We start from the raw sequence: 12,306 nt of genomic DNA on the forward strand, positions 1-12,306 counted from the left end.
CGGAGCATTTTTGAAAATGGGACGTTTTCGAGATCCATACTTCTTGCGGTGAAGATGTCCTTAATTTTAAGCGTGGTCACTCAGGATCAGGTTCTTTGTTAGCCAACTCACGCTCGGTCGATAGACTTCCTAATCGAGTCAGGACACTTGGGACCAGGCTCTTCGTGAGCCAGGGCACTTGGGACCAGGCTCTTAGGAACGTACCCCGGTAGATGGACTTCCTAATCTAGCCAGAACACTTGGGACCAGGCTCCTAAGAGTCTATCTAAGATTCAAAAACTCATTGGTGGGCATGGGAGGGGTATTAACGAGTATTAAGTAATTTTTGCTGGATCGCTCGAGACAAGTTTCTTTATGAAGCACCTTACCCCCGGTCGATAGACTTGGACAAAGACACTTGAGAACAGGTTCTTAAGATTTTACCCTCGCTCGATAGACTCTCTAATAGAGCCATAACACTTGAAAGCAGCCTCCTCGTGAGCGGAGGCATTTGGGACCAGATTCTTAGAATTCTTCCAAACTTTCATCCATATTCAAGTAAGGAGTAGTAAGGATACACAGAAACTTAATTTAACCGCGCATTAATTTTCATATCAAATCAATTAATCGGGGCAGGTTCTTATAATATCAACGTAACCACAATACATCTCTTTGTTTCTTGGCCGTTTAGTTCGGTAAATTGATAGGAGGGTATTCTACTCATATGTGTCAAACAGCCATCCTACGTTTAAAGGGTCCGGGATAACTGTTTGACACTTGTGGGTAGAATACTTCCCTTCTATGTTCTTTTACAGGTTTCCTTCAAGGGGAATTATAATTACCAAGAAGGTGCACTGTCAAAAACCCTGGAAGGTAAGAACTTTTCATTTAGTTTTCTGTTGAAAAAAATATCAACTCGAAACGTTCATTTAAGGTACGAGGCTACGATTTTCCTTTTGTCTTGAATATCTTTCTCTTTGTTCTATAGATTATTTGTTTCCTTATTTTTCGTGCCCCTTCAGCCATTATGTAAACTTAATACTGTTAAAAATTAAATAGGGGGTGTTTGTGTTTGGGAACGATATTTTACGATTACTCTGGGCTGGTTGGAGGTTAGTAACAAAGGTGTTATTATCCTTGCAGATGCAGAAACTGATGCCAAAGAAGATGGAGACGATAAGAAGAGCGATGATAACAATGACGTGCCAGGCACGTCTTTAGAAAGGAAAAAAAGGAAAAGAAAGGACCGGAACAGAACAACAGCCAAAAGACTGAAGAAAAAGAAAGAGAAGGAAGGAAACCACAAAACTGACAACTGATTTAAAAATATTTTGTCCGTTTTAAACTTGTCATTTTTAAACAGATTTTAAATTCATTACTGCGCCTTTCATTAACGTGCGAACTCTGAGGTTCAGAACAAAATTTGCGATTTCTTTTTATGCTGCCTACAAAACGATTATCATATAAACGGACATCTTAAGGGACAAACAAAATAGATCAAAATCCTACAATCACGACTCAAGGGCATGATATCTCTTTTACCCTCACTTCTGAATTATAGCTCATGTTCCAAAGAGGTCCGCAGCATGACTGATGGGGTATTTTCAATGATGAATCTCCAACTCCATCGTTAACATGTTATTTAAAGCACAGTAAATTCGATGTATTTTACTTAGGATAACATAGATAGATCGTGTTCCAGTTTGTACATACAATAATGCATGTATTTTCCTTAGGATAATATTGACAGAATATCGTCTGAACGAAAAAGTTGCCTACAATCTGCGACACAATAGCCCACACATTGCCGTTGAGATAACAATATTTCTGAATTATTTTAGCCTTGATTTCCTTAAATTTTACCCACTCTCCCTTGATAAATTCGTTTTTTTTCCTTCTGTGCTTGTACAACATTGAATGCAGGAAAGGGTTGGAGTATTGTATTTCGAGGTGTGGTTGATTTTAAAGTTCAATTTTAAGTCTGGCCTAAAAAGTTGCTTACTGAATTTAGTCGCAGATTGTAGTGACTAGTGACTAAAAAAATGGTTTATTGTGGTATTTTTTTTAGCAAACAAAAAATAGACTTTCAAGCGCAAGCTTTTTAAATCGCCTGTATCATTTTTAGCCGAGAATGAAGTGGTTTTCAGAGACGTTATCCATCTGTTTAGAAAAACCGATGACAATTTTCTATTAAAAGAAAAGCAAGATTTAATTTCTCATGAACAAGGAACCGGGCAAGCGTGTGAGAACCTGGATTCTGCATTTTGCAACAAGAGAGTCATTTATTCATTGGACACTCTGCTAGTGTCACCAGTCGTTCATTCCATTTATTTATTTATTTATTTATTTATTTATTTATTTTTGTTGAAAAAATCTAGTGGAAAAGGCTTTTCCTTTTAACTTTCCACCATTCAAGTGGAAGGCGCCCGTAAACGTTTATCCCTGATGGCTTCTTCAGTCCTTTTGGAAGTTTATGCTAATCTCCTCCTCAAAACTTCGATTGGCAATTTTTGTTTTTATTCTGACAATTAATATCGTTTTCTTATTTAATTAAAGTAACACGGATCGTTTATTTAATTATTTACCAATTAGGTCTGTGATTCAATACTGAGCAAGTTGCAGTTTGTAGATAGAATGGTAGAAGCCCTTTATGAAACCTATGGGCTACCAAATTTGAGTTACTGTTGAGAAAAAAAAATTTAAGGATGCAAATGATTTTTAATGACATAAAAAGGCACAACTCATGGATAAGAATGTTGATTTAGAATCATCTTTTATTTCTTTACCTTATGTATTACACAATGTAGCTTTCATGATGTAGTTTCTAGTACAACAATTTAAAGCAAGCTTAATATTTGGCCAATCAATTTCTTAGTTATTCATGAAATAAAAAAAAAAACGTTGCCAAATATGAAACTGACACATATTTCAAATAAACCCTTCCGCGCCCCATGTTCAGACTTCCTTTTGGAGATAAAATTTTTTCGCGTTTCATTTGTTAAATTATCAAGGCTTTTGACACCATCCATAACAACTGAAGTGGCTTCAAGGTTAAGAATTTTTAAAGTCACAGTTTCTGGTTGCCTTTATATCGTTTGTAAGACTGCGACTAAAACGTTTTGCTTAATATTTAAAATTTACAATTAACATTGAAATTAAAAGCAAAATCAATTAGTCGGGTTGTTAATTTAATGAAAAGACAATGAACGTAATAATTAACTAGGCTCCCTTCACAAACGAAAATGGTTTCACGAAGTATTTTTGCTAATAAGTCTCGTTTCCCGAACGAGTCTGGTTTTCTTAACGAGTCTCGTTTTAACGAGTCTCTGCCGAACAAGTCCCGTTTTAAATCTCGTTATTCCGAACTTATTCCGAACGAGTCTCATTATTCCAAACGAGTCTCGTTTTTCTTTTTCGAACGTGTCTCGTTTTCCTAATGTGTCTCGTTTTCAACGAGACTTTCAAAACGAGACTCGTTTGGAAAAAGACTCGTTATTCGAAACGAGTCTCGTTTTTCCGAATGTTTCCCAAACGTGTCTTGTTTTCTGAGCGAGTCACGTCTTCATGGCATATCGAGTACCCATTATATCGAGACGATTTTTGTCGAGTCCTATTAGCCTGGTTTACCAGAAGCCATGAGAGATCCTTCCTTCCTATTAGCCTGGTTTACCAGAAACCATGAGAGATCCTTCCTTTCTCGCTGTCAGACGAAACATGTACAGATTTACCGAAGTTCACTTTGCAGTGGTTAATACTTCAATTTTTTACGATTGTTTACATTCAATTTTATTGATGAAAACAACGGTTTTACGATTCAAAAGCGAGTTCAAAGGACACACACACTTATACAAATTCACTGCGTTACGGACTAATAATAATCGGGAAACTATTGACACTTTACTCATCGATTACTCAAGCACTTTCACCACCGTCTTGATTTGAGAATAAAAACAATGTTTCCATTCAGTTGTTTCATTTGCGATGATAGTATTGGGTCTTGCGAAGCAAGTTTTCACGTAAGAGCTGTTGTTCATACTTACGTAAAGTCAACATGCTGCAATGAAATGATTAAAGCGACCATCGAACTACAGTTTTGGCGAACGTCTTTGACCTTCGTTTTTCATCACTTTCATTTAAGTTTTTCGCTTGTAAGTTAAAGTTGGCTCCCTTGAAGCGGCATGTAAAACAAGAGCCCACAAAACCAAATGCTCTCACGGGGCAAACTTCACCGCTTTGCGAGAAATTAATCGTTTTCTTACAAGCTAACGGTTTGTAATTTATTCCAAAATATACGCTTCAGTGGTTGTTGCGAGACGAGACTCTCGTTTCCTGAGACGAGACTCTCGTCTCGCGAGAAACGAGACGAGAGGTGGTAACTTACTTTTGAGCGGTACTGTAATGTGACCCACCAGATCTTATTTCTGGGATAAATAATCAAAATTATTGATGTTTGAAATCCCTGTCCTGTTAAGTCTTATAATACCTCCAGCCTGAAAAAAGTGCACCTTTGGTCAACTGTAGGAAGAAGTCCCCCAGCTTGGTGCAATATGATAATAAGGATACTACATATTATAGTGCATGCAAGTAAAATAACAATAATTTTTTTCTTGGAAACAAAAATCACGGTATCTTATTCCTGTATATCTTGGTAATTGTTTGTGCCAGTCTCACTAGCAATGCAGTAATATTCAAAAGGATTGCAGATATGTCTCTGCTAATAGATTTTTGCAACGATTACAGAACATACTTATGTTGACAAGCAACAAGCATTCTCTTCTCCATAATTCAAGTTTTGATGTCAATTTGTTTAAATCTCTCATTTCTAGGGGCACAAAAAAAAAAAACTCCACATCACCAGCCACCATGCATCCGGCTTTTCGACACAATTGGACAGCATATCGTTCTCGCAAAAAATAGATCTACACAGTCTCTTAAACTTAATTTGTTCATCCATCACTAAAATATTGCACTGTGTATTAACTCAATTGTACATGTAGGTTGCCTTGCTTATCATCCGTGAAGAAATTTTCACTCTGGTCGAACTACATGGAATACAAAAGAAATGTAGTATGAACGACAACAAAACTAAAAGATAAGGCAGTTCGAATTTTTTGCCCCCCAAGTATTTAAAAGCAAGCTTACAAATTTGGAGATTGCGATACTAACACTGGCAGAATTTCAATGTGTCCGTACAAAATAAAACAATAAAGAAACGATGAAACCAAAACCTTGCAAGAATTTAAGCTTACCTTAGACTACATAATGAGAGAAAGCGAGTGGAAACCATCAAGTTCTCTTGCCAAGAAAAAAAGCTAATCACGATCTCACTTTCTGGCTTTATCTTCCCGGGTGTCTTGTATCAATTCTTTGACCTTGCCGACCGTGCTGTTGTGAACGATACATTACCACAGTCATAAATACCTCTACTAGCTTTCATCTAGGTGTGAGCAAAAGCCGATAGGCCAAAAACAACATATTTACGAAAGAAAATCACATGAAAACAAAATGGCCAACTTCAATCTTCAAGGTGTTCAACAAACTCGTACCCCAATCTCTCGATTTATCAGGCAAAAATGCACGCCTTTCTAGTCCCCTCTCGTCAAAGAACCTTCCTGACGACTGAACACTCTTGGACAAAAACAGTACTTAGCAAGGGAGGTAGGAGAAAATTGTTGAATCGGGGTTCAATGAATAAATTAATTAGAATGGTGAATACAATCTTCTTGAAACCAAGTATTTTAAGGTTTTAATTCACAAATTCAATTATGGAAAACATTATTTGCCATCGGATAACCATACAAACATTGTAATTTCTCACCGTTTTGCCTACCTGTCAAGATGGCGTCAAAAACCGTGATACTTGAATAACTTGCAGCTAAATACAGGAATTGCACCGACCTCTGATTGGAAGTTAAAACTAGCATTAGTCACGCTGTTGAGCTCAAGAGACCTGTAAATCATGTAGGCATTTGTGGACGAAAGTTATGTTAGCATTAAAAATGTTTCCTTTTTTCAAATCAAATAAACACAAGCTTTGATATTATCGCTGGAAGATCAGTTTTCGGGTCAAATCTACATCGGTAAAGGGGTAAATTTATGGCGTGGATTTGCTACCTACCATTTGTTATTCATCATCAAAAATACACAACTGAAATAGCAATAATATTTGTTTTCACCTCAGTATCAAGCAGTTTTCCTTCGTTGATTGACTCTCTGTGTAAAATGTTCTATTTCCAAATGTTTTGCTCATTTTCACTAATTGAGTTCCATACTTTGGGGCCCTTAAATCTTATGTTGAATATTCCATAATTTGTTCTTACTTTAGGTAAAGTATAGAACATATTCGAAGCACTTCTTGTATTATATGTCTTTTATTAGGAACTTCGACTTATGGCTTTGAAAGAGGCAGATTGAAGAAGGTTTGTAATTGACAAACTTGAAAATCCTAGACTCAACTTTTCAAGATGTGCCATCCGTGACAGAGCTCCTTAAAAGTTTGAAAATTTATTATATAATATACTGATATTTTTTATGATTACAAGTCATTAATTTCAATTTACTCTAGGGCTAGATCCTACAATACCACATGCACAGCTGCATTTATATAGTGTCACTGAAAAAATTATTAGTTCCAGATAATCATACACTTGCAGTGAAATATTTTTAATGTTGGCATGTTATTGAATCAGTTCTACTTTGCAGCCGGCATGGCATGATGTTGCAGGTAATAAATCAGTGTAGCATTTGCTTTGTGCCAATACCCTTTCCTCTGTATGTACCTTTTGCCCACCACCCCCATCCTCTTCCAGAATCCAGTTTTTAGATTCAAACTTTCCTTGGAAAATAGTTTTGCTTAAATTGAAAACCCACAACACCTAGAATCCCCACTGACCTTGTGAGATGGTATAATATGAAGCACTTCGGAAATTAAATTAAACATTTTCATCTTGATACCACAATATAGATAACTTTGAAGTCTTGTAATAAATTACAACAAGTCGTTAATGTTAAGTCCGTTCCATGGTTCCAGAATTTTCCACAGAGATTACGCAAGACCATAATGCTTCAGTAGCTTGTTCACTTTTCAATCGCACGTGGAGAAGCGCTCATGTATAGTACACTTAAGTTGTGATTTCTCTCCCTTACGCCGTCCTTTCATCATGTGGTAAGTTGTTAGATAATTTGTTTCTAGTTTCACTTTGCAGGGTAATCTTTGTCATGTTTCGCAGGTTATTACAGCTTGCTACAAGGTTGTAATCCCAGATGAAAGGTCGACATTGTTTGTGTTGCTAGTGACTCTCTCTGTTGTCATTAAACTCGTTGTGTTCGGAAGGCTGTTTTGTGTTACATAGACGCTTTTCGCCACTATATATGTCCCGCCCGAACAATATCATCCACACATTAAATTAAAAACGAAATTAAATTAGGGACATTCCAGTCTTAGTCTTACCTCTGTATTTCCTGCTCTTGTTATTTTGGGTGAATGTGCGAGGCTTCTGAACAGCGGTATCTCGTAATTAAGTCATGTAATCGACACCAAAGTCGAGTATTCTTTCTGGTGTAATTCCTGTATTTAATTATTGAAAGCGTAAAGGCAGGAAAAGCAGCCGCTTGAACACAGGTTCAGAACGGGAGCTGTGGACAAAATAACTTCGCTAGTGAAGATCAGAGGCTTTGGACTGAAGGAAGAAAGATTATCGCATTCGGCTTTTTCTTTTTTCACCACTGGAAGTCGGCCAATCGAGCCGGTGCAATTCCTGTATTTAAGGCAATTCCTCTGAAATAAAAGTGACAATAGATTTTTGTTCAAACTTTGTCCACTGAATATTTGTCATATGATAACTTCAATTTTGAAATAAAAAAGGGGTGTGCCCATGCTCATTAAGGAGCAGTGAGGCATCGAAAATGCCCCATTTTTGCATTACTTAATGCTTATTATAAGAACGCATTCCCAGTAATTGTAACATCTTTGTAAGCCCGGACTCATAAGAACACGCATTAAACTACAGTCAATACATTGTGTCGGACACAAATAAACGTTTAAGTTTGATTCAGACAGAAAGCTAAATCCTTGATTAAAAATTTGAACCAAATTTCTTGACGTGGTTACCAACTGCAAAATAGAAAAGACCACAGTGTATCTGCTATTTTTCTTATTTATTCAATTTTCAGCAATAGAACTTAGATCAGTCTTTTCTCACGCAAAGCTTATGATTAGTTGATTACAACGACTGGAAAAAAAAATTGGGGTGCCCATGCTCGTTGGTGAGCTAGAGCCATTTTTCGACTGACAGAGCTCAATATCAAGGCAAATCCGTCATGTTTTCAATATGCGCGTGCCCAAGCGCGCACTAATGACGCCATAAATTATGCGCAGTGATGCGCAACGCAAATGTGAGGAATGACCTTAAGACTTGCATTACAGAAAGGAATTGCACCAAGAGCAAAACGTTTGCTAATAGAACATATTACACAGCGAGTCAATTAACAAACGCAAACTGCTCGATACTGAAGCAAAAACAAATGTTATTGCTGTTTCAGTGGTGTATTTTCGACGATGAATAACAAATGGTAGGTAGCAAATCCACGCCATAAATTTACCCCTTTACCGATGTAGATTTGACCCGAAAACTGATCTTCCAGCGATAATATCAAAGCTTGTGTTTATTTGATTTGAAAAAAGGAAACATTTTTAATGCTAACATAACTTTCGTCCACAAATGCCTACATGATTTACAGGTCTCTTGAGCTCAACAGCGTGACTAATGCTATTTTTAAGGTTGCTGTAGACCTTCAGGGGTGCCTGCCGGAAAATGCTTTCTTTACACACTGCTTTAAAGAAAACTGCGGTAAACTATATATCATTGTTAAGCTAATAAACTGTAGATTCCGAAAATAACAATATATTTTGCTACTTTTGTTTTGATAGGCACGCACAAGCCTGTAGAAGCAAAAATGACCGTACTGGCTAAACTGAATTGCCAGCCTTTGTGTTACCACGGACAAACTGACTGGACATTATCAATCAGGAGTTGATGGGCTAACAAAATGTGTGACGCTTTTTCGATATTTCTATTGGTTGCTTAGGAAATCCCTTTTAACGTTGGACAATAGGAAATTTTCTGACTGCTGTTACTCAATGGAACGTCACAGGAAAACTATTTCAATTTTCACAAAAGCCTCACAAACTTTGGTGCGCTAATATCTGACGAAGATTTTGGCCAAGTTTCGTTAAAATCCGATAAATCTACATACCCTATTATTTCATTTAAATAGAGGTAATTCACGCAAAAATAAACCCTATGTTTTCGGCCTAAAGAGTTCACAGTTTTCACAGTTTTCGCACCTCACTGAAGCGGTTGTCAATGTGGCCATGCCACCAACCAATGAAAAGCAGCTTTGAACTCCCCGGCGGGATACAGTAATGCTTCCCAGGAATAAACGTGCAATGTTTACATCTACAGTATATCTTTATATCTTACATCGGAAGTCTGCTGTGAAACATTCAGCAGCTTATAAACCGAATCAGCAGATAAATGGCAAAGAAGGAAAAGGGAAAAAAGAGGAATAGGCCTAGCGGAATGACCTCGAACAGGCCTACCGAGTCGAGTGAGGATATTTTCACATTTTTTAAAAATTCTAAACGCGTATTTCATCGGCCTGTTTGTTTTACTAGAATATGGAAAAACACTCTTTGAAGCAGAGGAAAGGAGCGTTTGGAGAAGCTGCTTTGTCAGATATCAGTGATAAAATTCGTCGGTAAGTCCGTGGCAATCAACGTCTGTGCCAGAAGAAGCTAGAGCAGGGCATCGACGAAACATTCGCTTGAAGATCAGTGCAATTTGCACTTCAAATGTAGGAACACGAAGACCGTGCAAAATTGCCTTGTCTATCACTTAAGAGACAAAAACAATCAACAAAAGCAAAGATTTCTGTGCGAGAAATTGCAAGACGTACGGGATAAAAAGACCAAAAGAAGCGAAATACTACTCTGTGGATGAAATCAGTTGCCGCAAAAATTGTTCCTGCTCAACTCAAAGGTTGACACATTTTAATTGGCTGATAACAGTTTGCGGTTCATTGACTGGTTTTAAAAATTTACGTTATTGTAGATAACTCGTTCGCATTTTAAGTTTTTAAAATAATTTTTTCCGCAAAATTCAGATAAAGTAGAAGTCTTGAATTTGGTGCAAATAATTATTTTGAACAATATAGGCCCTTGAAGGTCTACAGTAACCTTAACTTCCAATCACTGGTCGGTGCAATTCCTGTATTTAGCTGCAAGTACCGTGATAAGGTCTATTTCAAACCCGTTCATGTTTTTAACGTTTGAGAATCAGTTTAGGGGGTTCGACGCCACTCAATCCGCCAAAGGCCATTTAAAAACACATATAGTAATACTATACACGTTTGTGCAACACATTTAACTATGGCTACGAAGAATATCGCTAGCTAATAAAGCGGAGAACACAAGAATTTGTCCCGAATTTGCTTACAAGAGAGACGACAGTGAGGAAAACATACGCTCGAAGCACAAAACAGACTGGACAAAGTTCCATACATACTTAAAACAAGTAAACTTCACAGCGTTTTACATGCAACTTGAGGTCCGGGAATGCTTTTTATCGTAAGACAACTGATGAACACATCTCAGGCTTGCAATTAAAAGTACCGCGAGCGAAGTAAACTCGTCGTTTATCCTACCTGCTGTAAGTTATCAAGCATTTGAGCTAATGCAAAGCTTAGACATAAAATTCAACTACTCACAAGGTTCCTTTCATCTCCAGCTGTTCTTTCACTCCAAAGTGCGAACACAGCTGAGGGGAAAATAACAACATTGCGAGGCCTCGCCACATGCACAAGCTATCACGTGACACGTACCTCTCACCACAGGCAGCCCAAGCTCTCTCTATGAACCACACAAGCCATACAATACGGCATCGAATTATAAGGGTTTATATGGGATTTTCTACAAGATATCCATGGAGGTAGTTAAAAGTAAAAATTATCAATAAAAATGGCTTACCTTATTCCGTACGTATGTTGTTTGCTCTTGGTGTGGTTATTTTATCGTTTTAACTTGATTTAAGCGACTTTTTTGAATTCCGGTTTTCCCTTCATAAAGAGAGGACTTGTCCTCTACATGTCTGCATCGTGTCTTCTGTTGCAGGCACAAGTTGTGCAAGTTTCTCCCAGAGTTCTTTTCTGAGCCCTTTAATCACCTTACTTTTTTCACGGAAACAAGGAATCTCTATTCCTCCTCCTTAAGCTCCTTGCACTCACACACTCTCGGGCGCACTCCTGCTTTGACCGGACTACCGCATAAGAGAATCAGCCGATTTTTCAATATTTTTTAAGCTGAAACGTTTCCGTTATTACCGACGTTCCTGTTGAAAATGACATAAAGAATTTTGAATTTTAATGCAAAGAAAACTTCATTTTCCTGTTCACTTGACTATTGATTGGAAAATTAAAATAACGTTGTGTTAAACCTTGGTCTCGTTATTTTTGGCGGGAAGGTGGAGTTGGCGTGGGGCTAGGCTCGCTACTTTAGGGATTTACTAGAGGTAACGACTTTTTTACGTTGCTTTCGGGGGGTCGTTACTATTGGACGTTTACGGTAATACCACTAGGACAGCACCGCGTCTCGTCCGCTCAACAAAGTTAAGCCCTGTTCGGCGGGGTTCCTCCTTAGATGGAGTAACTCTTGTTGTAATAACTTCTGAACCCCCATTCTTGTGTTATGTCTTTTTTTTCTATTTATCAACTATTTTGTTCAAATCATTTCGCCATGTCCGTATTTATCTTTGAAGTCTTTCTTTACAATACTGTATAAATAACAGCGAATTGAGTCGTTCTAATGCTACTCAATTCTCTTTTCTGTTCATCGTCCAACCACTACAACGTGGGAAATATAAATATTTTCTAAGTTAAAAAGTAAATGTTTAAATCTTTCAGACTGAATGAGCTGTTCACCTTATTGTTACTAACTTTGGAACGTACAAAATTTCGTGATTTTCGCCTTTTGGGAAAAAAGGCGAAAATTGATACTCACGAAAACTGATACTTATACATTTTTTTTACGGGAATCGCAGAAATTAAAATGCAGCTCCCGAAATTTCTATAATACTAGCAAGGATAAGTATTCATTTATTTGTGTGTAGAATGTCTAATGGCAGTGGAGGATGATATGAGGTCATGAGCAACAATTCTACAATCAGTAAAGTAATGATTCTGCAGAGTTAGAATTCTGTATTTTGTGATACACCTAACAACTTTTTGGTTAACCCTGTTACAACAATCCAGAGGGAAACGCGCTTGCAGCGA

General features: G+C 37.4%; 1 protein-coding gene and 2 long non-coding RNA genes across 3 annotated transcripts in view; 2 read left to right on the top strand and 1 right to left on the bottom strand.

The window, feature by feature from the left end:
* LOC110048775 (uncharacterized) overlaps positions 1-10,837 on the bottom strand; it is a 63,713-nt gene extending 52,876 nt beyond the window's left edge. Inside the window, exons 1-2 of the long non-coding RNA XR_016209586.1 lie at positions 10,747-10,837; positions 5,810-7,756 (exon numbers count right to left, since the gene is read on the bottom strand). This is a non-coding gene — a long non-coding RNA (uncharacterized LOC110048775). The remainder of the gene's footprint in view (positions 1-5,809; positions 7,757-10,746) is intronic.
* On the top strand, positions 738-2,771 carry LOC149106029 (uncharacterized; the record flags this gene model as incomplete). Its single annotated transcript, XM_089298285.1, has 2 exons — positions 738-852; positions 1,123-2,771. Coding segments are annotated over 2 exons (291 nt in total), but the record flags the coding sequence as incomplete, so codon positions are not given.
* Positions 7,065-11,009, top strand: LOC149106030 (uncharacterized). Its single transcript, XR_016209588.1, has 2 exons — positions 7,065-7,144; positions 10,767-11,009. It is a non-coding gene; the product is annotated as an uncharacterized LOC149106030 (long non-coding RNA).
* The last annotated feature ends 1,297 nt before the right edge of the window (positions 11,010-12,306 follow it).

The sequence above is a fragment of the Orbicella faveolata genome, unplaced genomic scaffold (assembly GCF_042242905.1).
Source record: "Orbicella faveolata isolate gen_17 unplaced genomic scaffold, um_ofav_v1 contig_3, whole genome shotgun sequence".
Classification (NCBI taxonomy): Eukaryota; Metazoa; Cnidaria; class Anthozoa; order Scleractinia; family Merulinidae; genus Orbicella; species Orbicella faveolata.